The sequence below is a fragment of the Anas acuta genome, chromosome 8, assembly GCF_963932015.1.
Source record: "Anas acuta chromosome 8, bAnaAcu1.1, whole genome shotgun sequence".
NCBI classification, from domain to species: domain Eukaryota; kingdom Metazoa; phylum Chordata; class Aves; order Anseriformes; family Anatidae; genus Anas; species Anas acuta.
Window position 1 is genome coordinate 26,500,797 of NC_088986.1, and position 22,256 is coordinate 26,523,052.

General features: G+C 36.4%; 1 protein-coding gene across 4 annotated transcripts in view; it reads left to right on the forward strand.

The window, feature by feature from the left end:
- The window catches only part of CAMSAP2 (calmodulin regulated spectrin associated protein family member 2), a 79,567-nt gene extending 58,004 nt beyond the window's left edge, over positions 1 to 21,563 (forward strand). For 2 of the 4 annotated variants that reach the window (XM_068691293.1, XM_068691295.1), the window contains 11 exons: positions 4,294 to 4,387; positions 5,478 to 5,565; positions 8,108 to 8,178; positions 8,679 to 8,748; positions 9,504 to 11,715; positions 12,837 to 12,973; positions 13,443 to 13,663; positions 14,656 to 14,755; positions 16,135 to 16,250; positions 17,101 to 17,219; positions 18,282 to 21,563. In XM_068691293.1, coding sequence (XP_068547394.1) covers positions 4,294 to 4,387; positions 5,478 to 5,565; positions 8,108 to 8,178; positions 8,679 to 8,748; positions 9,504 to 11,715; positions 12,837 to 12,973; positions 13,443 to 13,663; positions 14,656 to 14,755; positions 16,135 to 16,250; positions 17,101 to 17,219; positions 18,282 to 18,587 — 3,534 coding nt within the window. In that variant the 3' untranslated portion in view covers positions 18,588 to 21,563. The remainder of the gene's footprint in view (positions 1 to 4,293; positions 4,388 to 5,477; positions 5,566 to 8,107; positions 8,179 to 8,678; positions 8,749 to 9,503; positions 11,716 to 12,836; positions 12,974 to 13,442; positions 13,664 to 14,655; positions 14,756 to 16,134; positions 16,251 to 17,100; positions 17,220 to 18,281) is intronic. The other 2 variants (XM_068691294.1, XM_068691296.1) reach the window with 1 other exon arrangement.
- Positions 21,564 to 22,256: the final 693 nt, after the last annotated feature.

Consider the following 22,256-nt stretch of genomic DNA (forward strand, 5'->3'; position numbering starts at 1 on the left):
GCCCTGACCCAAGAACTGGTTCACTATCAAAGAGGGGACAGAGAGAGCTTGAATCTTCTGATGTTTACCACGGTTTGAGAGCTCCCATAGGAACTTGGCATTGAATCAGTTGACACAATTATTGCCTGTTGTAAGTGTTCCTACATCTAAGCCTTCAAAGACGTGGTTGGGTTTTGTTTGTTTGCTGTAAATAGTGATCCTAAACTTGTGCTACACGTATTGTTGTGCATTCACTTTTCCTTGGTAGAGGATTGAGTCAGGGTGAGAGACAGATCATGATGTTAGAAGACCTTCTATTAATTAAACTGCTACTATTAAGAGAACAAATCCATTATTAGTAGGAGATAGCTATTCACACAGCACATTCATTTGCTCACACAGTTCACACCAGCTCAGTTATTCTTACTGGATTGGAGCAGCACCTGGGAGCCTGCCCAGTGGCCTCCCAAAGCAGGGGTCTTACTGGCCCACTGGTGGCTTTTAGGAAGGTGTCCAAAAAATCTCTTGAGAGGCTCCTTCTCTTGTTATTGTGTGTGTGTGTTCATGTAGTCTTTGCAGACAGCAGCTCCTGCTTCCTTCGTCAGGGTTATACAACCCTAACGGCTGATGGTGTGTGCTGGTGGCCTTGGACAGCCAGCTCCTGCTCTTCTGAGTGTTTGGGTTCGTGTGGGTTTGACAGGGCCACGAGTCTCTGCAGCCCCTCAGTTCTGCGGAGGCTTTCACGTGCTGCTGCTCATCACACACACCACCTCTCTTTGGCTGCTTTTCTCTGGTAACCACAGAGTCCTCTCACCCAAACCCATGCAGAAGAGGGCACTTCAGCTCAGGAGAACGAAAGCTTTCTGAATGTGAGGTGAAACAATCCTGAGCCATTGCTGCCATTCCTCTGAGAAGCGTGTTCCTCTGACCTAAATGTGGGCCAGAGTCTCAGCAGTTATCACGTTGCAAACAAGCACAGGGAATAGGTGCCTTATTTTGCACTTAGCTACGAAGTTAGAGCAGCATCAACACCTGCACTGTCACCCGGTAAGCCAGATGGAGAGAGCCTGGTTCCAGAGCCTACAATAAACGTACCTATTGCGTGTGAGCAGTTCTGAGTATGTGCACTCGCCCACGTGAAGTGGAAGGCGACTTTGCTAACCATATAAGCAGGAGCTGTAAACGAGCCTCATCTCCTCTGAGATACCCGTATACATCACAGAGATTAATCGTAGAAATTAAGGGCCAGGCTTTGTCCACGAGCAGAGCCTTCCCTCCCTGGCAAACCAGTGCAGATGAGGCTGTGGCCACCAGGGTCAGGCCTGTGGCTCCTGCAGGAGCTGGCAGAGCAGCTGCGGGGCTGGGGGCGGCTGGGCCGGGTGGTGGGGGGCTGCCCCGGGACTGGCTTCCCATCTGGAGGCTTTAAAAGGATTGCGGATTGGGGATGAAAAGGAAGATGCAGCTGGTGAACAGTTTTTTGTTTTTTTTTTAAGAAATTTCCCTCACAAGAGGGACCTTTGGTTCCTCACTTATTGTTTAAAGGGTAGCAGCAGGGCTTTATTTCACTGATGCTAATTGGTGGTTTGTCCATCTTCTCTGTTATGTTCCAAAATAAGTCATTCTGGCATCTTCAACTTGTGGCATTCATTAACCTGTGATGGGAATAGGACAAACCTGTAGCTCACAGATCCTACACAGAACAGTAATCAGGACCTGTACAGTGTTTGAAACACTCCAGTTTTCCTCAGTCTTGATGCATCTACATTGACACTTCGTAATATGCAAACCATGGATTTGCATTTGAGGTAGCTTGCTTTCCTGGCCTGCAGAGCAGACAGCTTAATGTGCATCACGACATGAATTTCACAGTATATTTTTATGTTCATTTTGAGAAAATTCCTAAATGCTTCTGTGGCTGCTTTTCCATTCAAATCCAGTGGATTCTAGTCTGTCTATAAGTGATTTGTATCATTAGAATACATGAACTTGTAGTTGTTCCCCAAGTGTGCAGATCTAAAACCTATGAACGTTACAAGTGATTTATTTGTGTGGCAAGATTGGATGTACTATTTTTGTTTTCTGTATTTTCCATTATTTCTATTGGGAATAGGGATATTAAAGAGAAGAATTTACCTTTTTCATATAAGTTTTTATAAAACAAGCTAGCTTATGTCTTCCTTTGATACAAAAGCAAGGAACGACTTCAGATTTTATATTCAAAATAAGGGAGTTTTTTTTCAAAATCTTTCAAAATCTATTAAACGGTAGAATTTTTGTTGTACGTTACCAGAAGATACAATAGGTGAAACTTAACCAGTAGTATACCTTATTACATGCAATTTTAATGAACAACCTGCAAATACAGTAGAAATATAAATCTGAAAAAAAAAATCAGAACATTTAGCAATTAAAGGCAGCTATGAAGCTGCATGTCTGCCATCTGCTGTTCAGTATTTTTCAGCCAGTCTGAACAATTCAGAGCTTAGTGGTGGTGTGTTTTTTTTTTTAACTGTTAAAGTCCTGTTGTGCTTCTGAGTATTTCTGTGTATACATGCCTGTGAAAATCATGTGACAAACTATTAGAACAGTCGGTGGCATAATCAAAGTGAAATCTGTGGAAATACCATCCTTTCCAACCCTTGGTAGCAGGATTACTACATACACATCATTTTTCCCCAAAAAATTAAGTTACTGATCATCTGTTTTCCCCTTTGGTAATTGTTAACATTTCTTTCTGACTATAAATGACTTGGGAGTAAATGCAGTTTCCATCATGATGTTTCACTATGAAACATCTAAAGTAGCCTGAATTTTAAATTAGCTGTGCAGCCCAGAGTCTTATATTTTCTTCAGTAAATACCAATTTTGTTTTCGGAAAAAGGATCTTTACTCTGTAGTTCAGGACTGCACAGAAAATATTTTCAGAAGGAATATCTTAGTCCTTCATGAAATAGTCACACTATTAAATGTGGCATCTCAACATAAAAATAAGAAATTGGAGTACTGAAATCCAATGCTATTTTAGATTGGAACAAATCTACAATTAGAATATTTTATAATTATTTTCATAGTAAAAATATTTCATGTTAAATATGTAAAACTTGTAGGGGAGGGAAGAGTGGAAGTATTAATAGCTGGCATTGAAATTGTAATATTAAAGATCAAACTTTGTCTCAGAAGTGAATTTGATTTTTTTTTTCTATATGTATATTCTTTCCTAATGAAACATGTCATACTGAAATGCTATGCTTAGCATTTTGTTTGAATGGAAACGACTTTGCTGTGAATCTTCCCTCATTCAGCTTCTGTTGTGCTGAGTAAGCAGATACAGGGTTTTCCTAGCCTATTTGTAGCTTCTGTATAACTGGCAACATCTGATTGATCCCTACACCATATACTGAAGTATATATGTACACTACATATATCAGTGTTAATGATGTGAAAAAAAGTGACTGAGGGCACTCGTAAGCACTGTTAGCTAGATATTATTACATTTTATTGCAAAAAGACTTTTTTAAAAAAAATAACGAAATGGTTTAAATGTGGTTTCCCAATTTAAAGCATAAGTAGAGATTGGTATTGTTCAGATTTTCAGTCTATGTAGCACTGGTGGCACTAGTGTGTGGCTGCTGGAGCCCTCAGGCTCCTCTGTATTATAGACAATATACTCTTGCACCACAAACTGCTATTACTGCTTCTGCCTATTTTTCCTCTGTGATTTTTTTTGTTGCAGTTCATATCACCAGCTGTTTCTTCCTTTTCATTTATTTTTTCCTCTGTTAAACCTTACAGCTCCAGTACTTCTCTGTTTCGTAGCTGTGCAAGGGGATCGCTGGAAATACGAAGGCAGATGTATCAGCAGTCCATTTAGTGTGCACAGATCTTTGGAGCAAAAACCTTGTTCTAACCAGCCTGCATTTAACAAACATTGCTGCTGGGTTTTGTTCTGTAACGAGTTGGAGATCTGGGTAGATGTTCCTTAATGTGGCAAAAATCACACGCCTGACACAGCCTCAAAATTCCATGGCTAATCTGTTTGACAGGCATCCTCTTCCACCCATCCTGTACCTTTCTACCCTGCCTGCAAGACATCAGGCCCATGTGTATGCCCATTATGAAACATTTTGACCCAAACGGTTACGGTCTGGTCAAGGTACAGGTAGTTGTACTACAGATCACTCTGACTGATCTTGTTTTCTACAGAAGTAACAGAGATGAGAATGTAAACTGTGTGAAATAGAGGCATATTACGCTATTTGTTTGTAGTTCAGGTTTATGTTTTAACATACATTTCTCTTATTATCATTTCCATAGAGCAACTACATGGTGTTCATGGCAGAACTGTTCTGGTGGTTTGAAGTGGTGAAGCCATCATTTGTACAACCTCGTGTTGTTGTGCATCCCCAAGGTAATTGTAAAGGATTGGTTTTAATATGTATGTTTTTAATATGTATGTGTTCAGATTACCATAGTGTTCACAAATACAGTGAGTATTTTAGTTAACGGGATTTGGCAGTGTACCACCCCCTTAAAGAAGGAGCTATGTACTCTGTCCTATGTTAATCTTCATCTTATCTTATAAATCATAATTAGATTTTGTTGTTTATTACCAAAGCCTTATTTAAATTATTGTGGTATAATCACTTGCAAATTTTCCTGACCAAAACAAGCCTAGAATCCATTTACGTCCATGCAGGGATTACAAACATAATGAGCCAAGAACATAATTTAGCCTGAAAACTTGTACTGCTGAGGAAAAGGTACCAAGAGAAAGGGACAAAAATCTAGGGAAAGCAGACAAATAGTTAACTGCAGGCTTGCATTTTGCACCCGGGTGCAAAGGCACAGGCTTCTTTCAGTAAATTCCTAAATATAAAAATGCATCTCTCAAGCAGATCTTGAGATCTGTTAGTAAGTACAGAGTAATGGTTATTTAAACATTCATATAGTAGTAGTACGATTGTGTGGCCAAACACTAGGAAGAAAATCCCATTGTGTAGCTTTAACACTTTTTTTTTCACTTATATACTTTATGACAGACAAAAATATAATTTAAATTCTTAAAATGTTGCTAACTAATTTAGGATGTGACCAAAATGTTGTTTCCTAGCTGGAAAGTTAAGTCTAAGGGCTTGGGGGAAGAAAAACTTTTTTGGAAAACAATTTCTTTCAGAATAAGTATATTTATTTTTGATTTAAAAAAAAAGATGGTTTTACTTTTAATTTTGTCTCTTACCATTTTTTTATTATTTATTCCTTTTGCCTTACCTAGTCTTTTTTTTTTTTTTTATTCTCTATTGTCTTAATCAGTGCCAGTATGGGAACTTTGTAGAAGGTAGAGCTGAAGGGAAGTGACTTCATTTTTAATCCAAATAATGGAATCTCTGAAAATGTTTTAAATCTTTGGAAATAATTCAGGTTATTTCAGACAGCTTTTCTGCTGTGGATTTTAACTGAATACTAAACTAGGATAACTTGAGCTTTGTTCTTCCCGGCAGCTGGAAAAGATACAGCTTCTGCTCACAGCATGAATGCTAACAGAAGAAATTATGTGGATGGCCCATGTGGTTCTGACTTCGTAGCCAGGTAATGCTGGAGAAGCAGGAGTACTCTTTCATGGTCTTTCAGTCTTTCTTTTGATGGGGTAAAGGAAAACTTTCAGTGATCTGGTCAGAACATAGTGAATGCATTATATTTATCATTTGAGGACAAAGGTTCATGGATTGTGCCTGAACAGACACAAGAATAAAATTAGGAATTAAATTGAATATTCAGCAAATTTCTTTCTTGCCAACCCAGCTTATCCTGTTCAGCCTTTTGTTTTGTGGTGGGTTTTGTTTGCTTGTATTTAGGAATCTGTACTGACTAGGGAATTATATTTCATACAATCATAAAATGCTTTGATCCTGAATCTTTTTACTGTGTGTATCTGAAGTGTTTCACATGTAAATTGAGCATATATGCCAGGAGGAAAAAGTAGTTTTGGATATACCTTTTGAAAGAGAGGTTCCCAAACCCATTCACACCTTGCAAAGCCCCTGCAAGCAGTCCAGTTAAGAACTTTGCACTTCATTTTTTCCTTTGTTTATCCTACAGAACTCATCCCTATTCTGACAAATTCTGTCAGTAACAAAGTATCATTTTCATTGAAATAAATCCACATTTTATCCAAATGTGTACATTTTGTCTGCAGATAATTTTGGCTTCTAAGATGAAGAGGACTTATTGAAAATTCTAAGATAAACATCTGAATTCAATTCCTAAACACACCAGTCCCATTCCAAATTTAACTATCAAGTCTGTAAGTTGCCACCAGTGTGGTTTGTAATATTCCTTGTTTCCCGAGGCACATACAGAGATACAATAAAAATCATTGTGAGCTTTGTATGGTTGGTGGAAAGCATATTGTACTAGCTCATCACAACCCTTGTTTAGTTTCTCTACAAGTGACGGGTATGGTTTGGTGTTGGAGGATCATGAGAGCAATCCATAAGTAGGAGGAGGAGCTATATCTTCCTTCATTAACCAGTGTATTTTATACAACTTGGTGATACTTCACAGCATCGTATGACAAAGAAGGGACCTAAGAAGTTATTTCAGATGCTAGAAATGTAAAACACACAGGCTGCAGTTCTCCATCAGCCGAGACTGCAGGATGGCTTGGTCCTGGCCTTCCTCCTTGTCCCAACTGCACGGTCCTGTCTGATGCAGCTTTTGATGTTGTTATTTTAGTACACTGACAGGAGAAAAAAAAATCAGAAAAAGTGAATGTTTTCTGCTGGCTGAGCTACTGACATGACTCAGAGCAGACTCCAGCGGAGAGCCAGCTTCAGCGCAGAGGAGGAGTGGGACTGAGGCAGTGAGCAGTTATAGTGTCTGAGGTTGCCATGGAGCCACAGTCATGGTGCCAAAATCAGTCTTTTTGTGAGGGAAAATGAAGCGTATAGATTTTCTTTGTGGCAGAACATATTTTGAAAGGCTGCTGGATGAAATTTTGGATGCATACTTTTCTTTTAAGATAACTATAAACATTACTTCTGTGATTTAATAGTTTTTGCAGAAATCTTAAATGCCATTTAAAGCAGATAACTTATTTAGCTAATGTGTAGTTTTTTTAAACACCAAAAGAACAGGAATTTACAAGAAACTGTTTTGAATAATTGTAATATATAATTATAGAAAATGCTTCTGTACAATGTAAACTAACAATATTTTTCTTAAATTGACATGAATATTCTTCAGAAACATTTCTAAGCATACTGTATGTAAACTATAAAAGCTCTAAACAAATATTTTGAAATTAATGATTTGAAAAAGAGAGTTTGGGAGTGTGCTTTTAAAATTCAGTGAACAAGATTCAGAACATGAAAGAACTTAATTCAGCTCGTTTTGAAGTTTGGTTTCTTTACAAGCATTTTACATTCAAAAGCATGTGTCTTTATGTATATGGCTTTGTTGTCCTGGTCCTGAGAAGTGCCTGGATCACAAATCACTGAATTATGAAAGCCTATTCTGGATTAGAACAACTAGTCTATTACAGACCTTCTCTGTGAACAAGAACAACAAAAAAATCCGTTTTAACTAGAAACAGAGAAAATCTTTGTAATTAGTGTTTTAGTAGTGAATATATTTGTTCTATTTATTAAGTCATGTCTGTCGCAAAATCTCCATTATCCACTCCTAGTGCATATTGCAGTTCAGACACAGTTTGAAAATTTCAGGCTAAGCAACTGAAAAGATACGTGTGACAAGTGAGTGTTACTTGCTGCAGTCACTCAATTTTTATTTTGTCGCTAAAATCAAAACTAAAAATGAGAACCTTCTAACAATGACATTTATTTGAAGTACATCGGGAGACACGTATGCTAACACTGCTCTGTGGCCATTCATGTAGTAGAAATACCTTTTTGACTTTTTGTGTCTTTGCATTGCATCTAGTTAAAGGTAATAACATAGTATGCTCCTTCTAATTAATAAAGTAATGCTTCAAGAGGAGAACTACACCTTACTTTCTCCCTTGTCTTAAAAAAGAAATCTCCTTTGTTGACCCAGGACAAGAAGTCTGGCTGCCCTTTTGTAACGTGGCTTTTGATGTATTCCTACTAAGTTAATGTCTCTTGCTTTATAGATTGGAAAGTCCAACTTACACACCACCTCACCAACTGCATACACCCCAGCAGCCTTATTCATCTGTCCCAGGTAATAATTTACAAGTGTGTAGAAAGGGTAATGAGGAAAGGTGTCATCTGAGTATGTTGCTATGTTGTTTATATTTCTTCAAACCTTGTTTAAGCAGAAGTTACTGGGAGAGATTGACATGAAAGGCTTGTGAATGAGTTCTGTGATCCACAAAACGTACAAATGGGAAGCTTGTGTTTGTACCTCTTGTACATGTTGTAATTTTTTTTTAATTTGAATTCTGTTTTCGTTATGTGGAACGTGGGTTGCAACAATTATCTGTAGTATATTTGGTAGTACTATATTTTAATCAATAGTAAATTCTCTGAGGGATATAGTATATATACAGGATGAAATTAATTGACTCAATTGTTCTATTCTTAATATAAAAGCTTTTTTTTTTTTTTTGCCATTGCAGTGCTCTAAGTAGTGAAATAAACTAATTTGTTAAAGCAACAGAATATAATGTTAAAATGATTTTTCATAGCAGTTACCTTGGATTCTATTTTAATTTCACTTAGGAGTCATCAGAAGGTCCACGTCAATGTCTTATGTAGATGGATATGTGGGGACATGGCCAAAAGAAAAAAGGCAAGTAGTCCTATTATAAGAGCTGCTTAAAAACTGATAACGTATTGGTCATAAACAGTAGTAAACTCTCCATTGTGGTTTGAATTTCCAAAATCTTGTAACAACTTGCAGAAGTAGAAAAACAAAGGGAAAACTGCATCATGGATTCAGAACTAAGTAATAGGAAAAAAGCTTCAGAAATAAACCATCAGTCTTTTACATTGAGATGAGGTATCCTTGCATTAACTGTTTGAATTATTGGCATTAAATATGTTTACACTTACCTATTGCAATTAACCAAATGAGGTAAGAGTCACGTTGCTAAAGAGCTCACTAGTATCAAAAATTGTATTACTGTATGTAAGAATAATCAGGCTGGATGTTTTGTTTTTTCAGTTAGACCCATCATAAACTCTTCATGTGTAGAATGTAAACTAAAGTTCAAATGGTAAGAGTTAGAGTGAGGGATTATTCAGCAAATCTAAATTGTCTTTTTATACTTTTCTTATCTAGCATGGTAATTCCTGTATTCCTAAAGTGCCCAGAACTTATCCCAAACTACTAAAAAGCATTGTCTGGCTCTGAAGAAAACACACGCAATAAAATAGAATATAACATTTTAATTACTTTATTTGCATATTAACCTAGTCAAAATACAATATGTAACAGTCCGTTTAATACTACAGTCTTAAAAGTAATTGAAAACCCGAATGTGAATGTATTGCTATTAATAATCATGAGTTGGTCAGTTATTTCCTTTATTCTTATCTCATTAGGTCATCATTGCATGGAGTTTCATTTGACATTTCTTTTGACAAAGAAAAAAGCATTCCAGTATCTACTCCAAACAGAGGTATTACTAGATCTGTGAGCAATGAAGGCCTTACAGTAAACACCAACCGTGTGCCCAAGCATATTAGAAAAAATCTTTCCTTCAAACCTGTAAATGGAGAAGAGGAAAATCAAGATATTGAAGAGGAAAAGGATGTGATAACTCATAAAGACACAAAGGCCAATCAGTCTCTTACTATAAATCAAAGAAATGCCAATGAGAGCCATCACTACAGGTTTCCAAATGGAGCTTTGCAAAACAGAGCAGTTCTGGATGATTTTGGCAATCAGATTGAGACACCAACCATTGAAGAGGCTTTGCAGATAATTCATGACACTGAAAAATCTCCCAGAGTTATCCCACCAGACCAAATTACAAATGGATTCTTTCTTCACAATCAGGAAATGAGCATCTTGAATTCAAACATTAAACCAAATCAGTCTACTCCTGATATCATCACAGACACAAAAGGTGCTCTAAGTCCTGTGACTGACAATACAGAAGTAGATACTGGAATACATGTTCCTTCAGAAGATATCCCAGAGACTATGGATGAGGATTCTTCTTTGAGAGATTACACTGTAAGCATGGACTCTGACATGGAAGAACCATCCAAGTTTCTTCAGGATTATGACATACGAGCTGGCAATCACAGAGATCAGTTAAGTCCCTGTCCCAGCTCAGTAAGTACCAAATCACAGGCAGGCAGCAGTGCTTCTTCGAGTTCAGGAGTTAAAATGACTAGCTTTGCAGAGCAGAAATTCAGGAAGTTGAATCACACAGATAGTAGAAGCAGTGGAAGCAGTTCTCAGAAAACCACACCAGAAGGTTCTGAGCTGAACATTCCTCATGTGGTTGCTTGGACTCACATTCCTGAGGAGGCACCTGTTCCCCAAGGAAGAGACACTACACAGTTGCTAGCTTCAGAAATGGTGCATCTCAGGATGAAGCTGGAGGAAAAGAGGCGAGCAATAGAAGCACAGAAGAAGAAAGTTGAAGCTGCGTTCACTAAGCAGCGGCAGAAAATGGGAAGAACAGCATTTCTTAATGTTGTGAAAAAGAAAGGTGACGGAGTATCACCTCTCCGAGAAGAAGCAGCAGGAGCTGAAGATGAGAAGGTATTCACTGACAGTAATCGGTTGAAAGAAAGAGAAACTCTAAAACCAGATGAGCAAACTAGTAAAACTTCAGATGTAATAAAGGAAAACCCTGAAAATTCTCACAACAAATGGTCAAAGTCTCCTGCTACTCCTATGGATGCTGAAAAACAGTGGAATTTGGCAAGCCCCTCAGAAGAAAATTTTAATGAAGGAGATATCTTAGAATATACAAAGTCTATTGAAAAACTGAATTCTTCCTTACACTTCCTACAACAAGAAATGCAACGGCTATCCCTTCAACAGGAGATGCTGATGCAGATGAGAGAGCAACAGGCTTGGGTTATTTCTCCTCCTCAGCCGTCTCCTCAGAAGCAAATTCGGGAGTTTAAGTCCTCATCAAGGCAACTGGGAGCTCCATCTCCCATTGCACCTTTCTCACAGGAATCTCCTCGTTCTACACATCAGTCTCCACAGTCATCCAACAGGAAGAATGCCTCTTTTCACATTAAAATGCAAAGGACTCCTAGGCCAAATGAGTTGAAAATAACACCTCTCAATCGTACGTTGACTGCCCCGCGGTCCGTGGATAGTCTTCCCCGTTTGAGAAGATTTTCTCCAAGTCAGGTTCCCATTCAGACGAGATCATTTGTTTGTTTTGGAGATGATGGAGAACATATAGGTGAACCGCAGGTAAGGGGAAATCTTTTGAAGGAAGTCAAACCTACGGAAGAGGTAGCAAAAGAAGAAGGACCAAAAGCACTGAAAAAGAATGAACAGAAGTTGGAGGAAAAGGAGATCAAACCTCTTGAATCTAATGTTTCTGAAGTATTATCTCAGCCCATCACAGAAACTGTCTGTCTCACCCCAAATGAAGATCAACTAAGCCACCCAGTTTTACCAACATCCGCTCCCAAAACAGCTAGCTTAATTGAAGTTTCCCTATCAGATTTGAAGCCACCAGAAAAAAATGAAGTACCTGTTGAGAAATATGAAGGTGAGAGTGATAGAGAACAATTTGAAGATGACCAGAAAGTGTGTTGTGGATTCTTTTTTAAGGTAAGAGCTGCTGTTCAGCTTCCTTTGAAAGGCAACTTCTTAATTCAGATACAGTGTTTCAGTGATGACTTTCCATTGAAGTCAAAGGAGATAGTTTTGCAGTCCTAAATGTGCGCATGTACCTCTCGCACCTGATGACTTGTAAGAGTGGTCAGATTCTAGCACACTACAATTCTGAGTGTGGTAGAGTACTCCTTTCCTTCTATAGTCATGGAAAAGTGCTTGGGGTTTTGGGGGAGAAAGATGCATGCTGAATGTAGATTGCTTTTTAACATAAGACCTTAATTAAATATGCTCACTTTTCACTCTCACTTCCCGATTCCACACCCAAGTGTAACTGAAAGCTTGTAAAGTACATGTACATCCTGGGTTTTTCAACATGGGGAATGTCTCGGAGTTGCACTTCAGAGAGTATTTTTTCCCTCTACTGTCTAGCTGAGGGAGAATAGTCTTTTGAGACTCCCTTTTGAAGTTGGCATTTGGAACACTCCCTGTTGTCTTATTAAAGAGTTATATTCAGGAAGGCTTATAACTATAATGTACATTATTAAGAGAGAGGTCTAGACACTGGAAGCTATCAAGATTTAGAATTTCCATCTTGGAGTACCCCCAAAATCTTGCAACAATCTTTGCTGTGCTTGTCTGGGACCATTGCTTTGTTCTAAGAAAACACCTGAATTGATCAGCCGAAATTACTTTTATACGATGCATATTTATTGCTTTTTGTAATAAATTGTCTTCCCCTCCATAAACAGAATCTTCCAAAGCTGAATGCAGTTTTTGCAGTGTGGAATCTGACTCTAAAGAAGAATATCTCACCTGGAAGTTCTTCCATGTGTCCAATATGTTTATATATATGTTTATTTATATATATTTATATATATATATATATATTTAATATATCATGGTTGACTTAGGAAGTCAAAATTCCTTTATGGAAACTTTTTAGTAGTCCTAAGAAAAATCTCTTGAAATAAAGTTATTTCCAGTATGTCATCTTATGTTAGGATACTGCAAGCCAGTCTACGGAATTAAGTGTCTAATCTCTTTGCAAAATCAGTTGAGAAATGTAGAGATTTTAATAAATCATGTCCTTTTCCTTCCAATACTGTTTCTGCTAGGATGATCAAAAGGCAGAAAATGATATGGCAATGAAACGAGCAGCATTATTGGAGAAGCGTTTGAGAAGGGAAAGAGAGACTCTGCTCCGAAAGCAGCAGCTGGAAGCAGAACTAGAACATAAGAAAGAAGAGACAAGGTAAAACTAACTACATGTCCTGTTTCAACTGACCAGTAACCCTGAACAAAAACATGGCATAGCAGAAAGTGCTACTTCCTTGTTAAATAATTGCATCTTAATATGCAAGAATATTTAATCCTAGAGCCAGATGTGCTGAGGAGCCCAGCTTGAAGACACGTGCCAGTTGGTCCCATGAAATCAGCAGCTGGCATCAGTCCGTAGCTTAGATTCAACATGAACCCTGCTTCCCTGATTGAAGCTCCTCAGACTGTTACCATGCCTTGCACTTTATATTTTGAGGGAGAGATTATCACTTTGGGCTTCAGTCTGCACAAGTGCACAATGGCAAGTTCCTCTTACGGATGTCCAAGAGTATTAAAGTTCTGAAAATTTAATGCCAGTATTTTCCTCGCTGGCAATGTGCTAGCTATAACTGTTACCCTTTAACGTTCTGACTGTTGGATGTATTTTATGGGGATTTTTTTAGACGAAAAACAGAAGAAGAACGTCAGAAGAAGGAGGATGAACGAGCACGGCGAGAATTCATTAAGCAGGAATATATGAGAAGGAAACAGCTAAAGCTTATGGAAGAGATGGATACTGTCATAAAACCACGTTCCCTGTCAATCAAGCAGAAAAAGCCCCGTCCAAAATCTATTCATAGGGATCACATTGAATCACCTAAGACACCAGTCAAAGGTCCACCAGGTAACCAATGTTCATGTGGAAGAAGAGTCTGTTCATGCTAAAACACCAGCCTGGGTTTTGGTACTAACAAGCACATGCATTTATTAGTGCCTTGTGCCAAACTGAAGTTGCACGTGACAAAACCAGAAAACAAAATTTGCCAATAGAAATGAAAAGATGAATGTCACTTACCTGTTATGCATGCATGCATATATCAACAAACAAAAAGGTTAACTGTATTGACCCCATGGAAGCACCAACGTATGTGACAAGTTTCATACATACCCATGTATAATTCCCAGTCACTAATCTCTTCTTACACCTGTAGAGCTAAGAATGAATAACACTTGGCAGAAAAGAGATCAGTAAATAAAATGGTCATTATAAGGTAAGAGTACTTGAGCTCCTGCTTAATACGGACAGAATTAAAATAACCTTAATGTTTTCATTCTATTTTACTCAGCTACTGCATGTGTTGTTATGAACCTAGCAGCACTAATTGTATGGAAAACTATAACATCCTTTTAGATACCAAATGACTGCAGTAATAACTAAAAGAAGTGTTGCCAATTTACAAAAAAAATAACCAGAGTGCTCAGTGATCCTTTTTGTTATAGCATCATATAGCTGCATTTTCTCTAGCTGCTTCCCTCCATCTTCCAGTATAATTTATTCTCTTAACATCTTCCAAGAGTCCATCCCTAAGCTTTAAATTAAGTCTCCTAAGCTCTTTTATGAGAGCTTTTTAACTTTGATTTGCATAGAGCCCATGTACCCATGTCCACGCCTCATGTTAATGCTTAGTCACAGACTATCCCAGATGGCTGCAAGTGGCTGGGTGTCCAAAAGTGTTCAGATAAAGCATGCCACATATGCATGTAGGTATATCATGTATGGGAGTAAGAGTCACGTGTATAAAAGCACTTAGAAACTTTCTTATGCTGGTGTTGGGTATAATGAACAGACTCTACTACTTGCATAGGTTTATAAGCTTTAACTTTGTTTTTATCCAGGTTCACAGCTTTATCGTGTTTTTTCAGTATCTAGTCTTTCATTGGCGTCGCTGAATACAGGGGACAATGAGAGTGTGCAGTCAGGCAAGAGAACACCAAGGTAAAGCTAAAATAAGCATTTTATTTAATAAAATTTGATAATCACCTACATAAAATTAGCATTAATTTTAAAGAGGTGATGTCTATATTTTTCCTACTCCAAGACCAGGCATGTTTTTCTGATATGAAATATTGATTGATTCCTCTGTTGAGTATTAGGGAACCAAGCCATGATAATTTGTTTTACAAATTTTACCAAGTAAACCAGTTGGGTGGCTATAAATGAGTTCAAAATAAAATGCTATTCACACAGCCTCTTTAATTCACCTGTTTATACTTAAGTCTCAGCTTGTGGTTATTTTATTAAACCTGTACACTGCATGCAGCAATACAGCTTCTTTTCTTCCTTAACAGGACAACTTCAGTTCTGTTATTTCTCCTTAGCAGTAGTACAAGTATTAAGCGTTAACTGTAATTTCAGGCTTTTCTGAACACAAGAATTTATCTTGTATTAGAAATCACCTGAAAATGAACTGAGATAAAAATTAAAACATTCTTAAGTACAAAATCTATATTATAGTTCAAACAAATAAAAATACTATTGCTGTATAATTATTTAATTTTATTCAAATAAATACTATTCTTTAATAGAAAAGAAATGGAAGAAAGGCAAACTAGTAAAAGAGTTTTAATCACGAGTATTGCCATGTTACTTTATCATGTCATGTTTTCATGGCCAGTGTATATGCCCCATCAAATCCAACATGCCTGCAGCTGTTTCCAATTGACCTTTCCATCTCCCTGATATCTTGAGAACTGACTTTCAGGTTATTATATAAAAAAACATTAATGCAGTGATCCAAGTACCCTACCATCTCTCAGCATCTCTTAAAAATGATCAGCTTTATTTAAAAGGGGGGCTTCTTACAGCCATATTATCTGTTGGAAGAGGCTTGATGTCGCTTACATGGACAGACTTGACAGGAGATGACCCCTATCTCTGTAGATTTAGTTGTGCTGTGCTCTACTACAGCTATAATGAACAATATCTGGCTTTAGATTCATTTCAGGGGTTGGGATTTCTTTAAATGTAATTCAGAACAAATTGCCGAGTAGGAAAGTGTTAGAAAAATTTTCGCTATCTTTCTAGAGCCATACTATAACCTCTTCTTCAAATCAGAATCGTCTTTCAGTGATGACACAGAGTGAATTTCAGTGATACGTTTGAAGGTCTCCTTCATGCATCACTCAGAATAGTTTATACAGAACACTAACTCAGTTATCCATGAATTTCTTCTGTTAATATTATGCATTTAAGTCTACCGCATATGATTCAAATTATTGTGTTCTACATTAATACACTCTGCTTTCTTTTCATGTTAAAAGGCTTCTTTTCTGAAAACTGTAGTGTTTTAAATAAATTTTAAAATTAATGTTCAGGTCGGAGTCAGTGGAAGGATTCTTATCTCCGAGTCGTTGTGGTAGTCGTAATGGAGAAAAAGATTGGGAGAATGCATCTACAACTTCTTCAGTTGCCTCTGCTACAGAATACACAGGTTGGTGGCAACAATATTTAGAAAAGTACCTGGCTATTAGTAGTTCTATGCATGAAAATATTTCAGTTATCTGTGTTTGGAATTTTTAAACTTATTTTAGGATTCCTCCATAGAAATGTAACTTTAACCTATCTAAAACAGGCAGTAATAATGCAAGATGAAAACTTTAAATCCAAAATAAAAGTACTGACTCAGTAGCATTTGTGATAATCAGAATAATCTGCAGTTAGGCTCAGAACAGCAAATGGACCCACCAGTTACTCTGTGCATTTTAGTAGTCTCTCTAGAAAGGCAAGAAAAGTCGAAATTTAAGTTCAATTCAGAATAGAGTTAAAAAAAAAAAAAGGGGGGGGGGAGGGGGCAGAAAACAAATTGGAATGGGAAAATCTGCCTAATAATGTGGATTTAAATATTCTGCACCTTTTATTTTGTTGTTTACAAAAACTTAACAGTCTGACTTGTAATCCTTTGTTATATTATGAATTAAATAATAATGGTGTCTCTGTCTCTTTTCTCACGATATTGCAAAGACCTTGCATCATCGTGATTTTAAGGCTGTGTTTTTGCTCACCTCATGTCAATTTGTATGGTAAAGAGGATAATAACATTAGGTATATTAGATAAACTTTTAGGGAGATCAGGTTTGAATGATGGACCTGCATAGCTTTATCTGTGCTGGCAAACGATTATTAATAACAAAAGAATGTCATTTTACTTGCTTGTGAAATTTGTGATCTCTAGTCTTATTCATAGATTTGTATTTTTATGCATGCAAAATATGAAGGGATTTCAATTAATTATTTGTTGGCTTATTGATTAACTTAGCTGATTTGTCATTCCTCCTTCACAGGACCAAAGCTGTTCAAAGAACCCAGTGCTAAATCCAATAAATATATAATTCAGAATGCCTTGGCACATTGCTGCTTGGCTGGAAAAGTAAATGAAGGTCAAAAGAAAAAGATACTGGAGGTAAGGGTATTTTTCCCTTAAAATCATAAACACACTAGTCAAACCACAGTTAAGGTACTAGAAAAACATTCGAGCATAAATACAAATATCAAAAGGAATCTCCTGAGGTTATGTCAGCTCTTACTAAAAGGTTTGAGTAATTTGTGTGACTTGTTTCCTTTGTGGACAGCAAGGTTCTCTAGTACTGTAGAAACAGTAGCTATTGCCTTGTACATGCAGCATGGGAGTCTGAATTAATTGACGTGTTAATAATAGCTACTGTCTGTTTAGTGTGGGAACTTCAATATCATTTGTTCGCAAACTTTGTTTCCCTAACGTGAAAAATATTTGTTTTATACATATGGATCCTCAGACTGAGACCTTTAGAACTAAAAATACTTTTTTGGAAATAACAAGTGAGATATCAATACACACTCTTGTAGTTGGAGTAACTCAGAGCATAATAACCCCCAGAAACCTCAGGAAAGATCAGCTGTAAAGTGGTTATGCTTAACTCTAGAATGCAACATACATCACTTGGCTAAAACTGTATGTGTTCAGAGCACATCCCATAGAAGTTGTGTTGGGTGGAGCAGGGATCTGAAAAAGAACTTTTCCTTAGTACATACCAACTGACTTTATAGTTTGAGCAAACTTGAATGGATTTAGGGATGAGTGAAACCCATTTCAGCACTGGACGGTCTTTTAGGCCCATCTAGACATGTTTAAATTTTCCTGTTCCTAAACTTGAAGGTATTAGACTTGCTTACTGAAATGGCTCTAAGAATCTTTATTTGGTCTACAAAAAAAATGTTGGGATGTCTGTTCTTTAGGGACAAGATAAGTGCAGCTGAAATTGTCTAAATAAATAGGATTTCATTTGATAAATACCTACCTTATCAAAATTCAGGTGGTTGAAGCTTAGCAAATCGTAATGCATTAAATTAAGGTATTTTAATAGAAAGACGGAAGTTTCAGCTCTGATATATTAGAAATTCAAAGTGCCAGTCTGACAATTTTGAATGTTTTCTAACTACAATGCAAATTTAATGTTGTGAATCTTTCTCTTTCTTTCTTTTAAAGGAAATGGAGAAATCTGATGCCAATAATTTCTTAATCTTGTTCCGGGATTCAGGCTGCCAATTCAGATCTCTGTACACGTACTGCCCCGACACTGAAGAAATTAATAAATTAACAGGGATAGGTCCCAAATCTATCACAAAGAAAATGATAGAGGGACTGTATAAATACAACTCTGACAGGAAGCAGTTTAGCCACATACCTGCTAAAACTTTGTCTGCCAGTGTTGATGCAATTACCATTCACAGCCATTTGTGGCAAACCAAGAGACCAGTAACTCCTAAGAAACTTCTACCCACCAAGGCATAGTAGATGGGAAAATCTTGCTCCAGACAATTATGATAAACTTGCACTTCATCTTTACTGCCTATAGGAAATAGATTTCTAGTTGCCAACAAGACTCTTAGAACTTAAAACTGGACACCAAGTTCTATTATCATGTCCAACTGGAATGTAAACACAGTGTTTAGGAGTGCAGAAGATATCACTTCAGTGAGTACTTATGAGTGACTATGGAAATGTCTGACTTGTGTGGAGATTTGTATGTGCTAATACAACATATGGAGTATATTTGCTCTGTATTTTGATTAGATACACTGAAGCACTGAATGTTCATATTTAGTGAATCAAACTACATTTTTTTACATCTGTTGCCTTATATGTTTGTATTTGTGCTTGTCTCAAAATATTTTTTCTTTCTCTAAAGAAACACTTAATATCCTCAATACCATTGACCTTTGCATATTGACTCTTACAGTAAAGACTCAAATGATAAGTTAATGACATGTCACTGAAGAATATAAGAATGGGTCTGTTTTGCAAAATCCTATTGTGTGCTGCAACAAAATTAATTCATTCTCCTAAGTATTTATAATTCCGTTTCAATTAAATAATACTGATTTGCTTATAGACTAAACAGTAAGGGGAAAATCTTTGAATTGCATAAAGAAATATTTCCTCCAGGTGAACTATTTAGCAAGTCAGGGTGTAGTTGGATGAAGTAATTATTCCTGTTTTAATAAGTTACCATCTGAGATGTAATGACTATGTGCGCGCTCACAATCCCATTAAAATGCAAAACAAAAGGATTTGGCAGGCCTCTAAAACAGTTGAAGCAAATATGCATTATTCTACATTGTTGGAGATAGTGAGCACATAGTCAGCTACTGCTCCTCCATGGGAGGAATAGAAACGTGTGAAACGCTCAGAACTAGATCCCTGATTTTTGCCTGACAGAACACTAAAAATATTCAGAAGAATCACAGAATACACTAAGTCACAGATCTTTTGGAAGCACTGTATCTAATTCCCACTGATTTGAAGATCTAGGCCACTGTCCATTCTTCCTGCCTGCAGATCAGATTTAAAACAATTTTTCAGGGAATAGACATCCAATAAGAATTTTTGGTGTTCTAGTAAATTGTTTTCTCAACATGCTCTAACAGATGATGTCTTGTGACACCTAGCAATTCTAAATACGTATGGCAAAAAAGCCTAAGTGACATTTCAATAAATTTATAATACAACCAGTTACAAAAACAAACTTTAAGCATATTTCAGTATTATTTACAAAGGGCTGCATTTTATTTCAAAACAGTGTTTGATTATTTTATAAATAACTATTCCGTTTCAGTGTTTGTTTCTCTTAATTTGCTTTTAACATAGCACTGTTCTGAAAAGAAAAAAAAAAAAAGCTACAAACTTGAAGCCTCCCCTAAATCTGTGGCTATTTTGATAACGTACACCAGAGGATTTGTTGGGGGAAAAATCTCATTCTCAGGAAAAGACTTGAATGATTTGTGATTCTGTTCTGTTTCAGTGTTGTGACAACTACATTAACATAAAACAGTATTGTGCTATAAGTATGTAGTCCATTCTGTTTCACGGGGAGACTAAAATTAAGTTCGTATTTCTCTCATTAAACTGCTTTGAGAGAAACAACGCCTCACTACTATGATGTACTCATTTACTTATATAAGAGATGCACCTGAATGAGATACCATTAAACAGTTTAGAACAGTACTTTTTTAAATTATTATAAAGCCTTAGGCATCAATGCATCTGGGTTATAAACATTTTCTCAAAAATGCTGTCAGTTTTACTGTAATTTATGTTCTTATATTTATGTATATTTGTTAAATCTGTAAAAGAAAAAAAGAAAAAACACTTTAAAATACATGTTTAATATGTATGTGGCTCAAAACTATTTGTGGTTAGCTGATTCCTACTGTTTGCATGTATATCACCAGGATATGTAACTCTTATATTTCAAGTGTATACATATTGTGTATATAGGATATAAATAATATTAAAAAGGGGGGAAGAGGGTTTGCACATTCTGCCTGTTAGACAGTTCCTACAAGTACCATTGTAGGAACACCATGAATAACTCTATGAAATTATCTGTAATATACAGTGATTCAAGAAACAAGGAGGTTGGAATTAACTCTTACACGTGGCGAATTACTTCAAAAGAAGTTTTAGAATGGGAGGCTTTTTATTTCTAAAATCTGTCCTATGGTTTAACTGAAGATTTGCAACACCATAAAGACACACGCATCAATCTAATCAAAGTGAGCTTACATACATGACAGAGAAATTATGTGAGACATTTTAAATATGTCTGAATGTACTGCAAAATTTACATTTGTCAACAGGTTGAAGATTTGTGCAATGTCTAAAAGCAGAATGTGAATAATGCAGCTGAAGAGTTTGTTGCTCGAAGTATAAAGTTTTACTTAATACAGGAAAAGTAAAGCTATATACGCTTTTCCTTTTTAAGCCTGCAAATTTTCTAATTACAGTGGATCTATGGTTGGGATCATGTTTAAAAAATAAAAATAAAAAATAAAAAAATAAAGGAAGCTTTCCATAAAGGCCAGTATTTATCACTGACCTTTTCAGAACACACTGGTGCTTTCATCAGGGGTATTATTATCGTTGCTATGACTGAATTGCCAAACTATCATCTTAGTTTTTGGAGCAAAATTTCATATTCTAACAGTCATAATAGCTACTGAAATCTTTTTTTTTTTTTTTTAATTTTAGTATGACTGTTAGTTTTTATTATTTGGCTGTTTAAAGCCAAATTCAGCTATTTAATTATGATTTAATGGGCACTGTTGAAAAAAATGTACAGTGTATTGTGTGCTTACTTGTCTACTCTATGGAGCATAGCTTCCATATTTTTTCAGATGCTGTGCTGTAAAATATTGTCATTGCTACTTATGTGGTACAGTGTAGTTTTTCCTTTCATTTAAATAAAAGCATGGCACCAAAAGTCAACTTTTTTGTTCTCTTGCTTACATCTAAACGTAAATTGAAACTATAACAAGTTCACATTCATGGTTAAATTTTTTTCTTACTGTATTTCAGCAATGTAGAAATTTTAGGATATAGCAAAATTTTGATTTCTCATTTTGTTTGTATTGCTGTCTTTCACATGTATTTCAGCTCTCTGATGTTACCAGACTGAGGCTGTTAAAGAATTAGGCTTCTCATTACATTCTTGAGGACAACAAAGAGTTTTCCTGTTCTTTTTAAAAGTGAGTTTCACAATTGTAAGTCAGCTGATAAACTCCTGTACTCTGGGGTGTTGAAAAAAAAAAAAGACATAGAAACTTGATGGTCAGCATAATAGGATGGCTTCAGAAGGTAAGGTTTTCAAGATTATCTAGCCTTATCTTCACACAGACAGCTAATAAAGAATATGACATTTTGTGAAATAACTTGAGCACAAGTTGTGCAATCTTGAACAGCAATAGTATGCAAAAAAAAAAAAAAAAAAAAAAAAGTTTTATTTTCCAGATATGTGAATTAGAAAGGTTTTCCATTCCAAATATTGCCTGTTTTGTTTTTGTGGTGTTGTGCTGGATTGCAGAGCAAGGGCTTCTGTTGAAAAGGGACGTGACATGGCTGCAGTGTCAACAGGCAGGCTGAATTGTTAGCCTAACAGGCAGATAATGAATCCGTAAATTT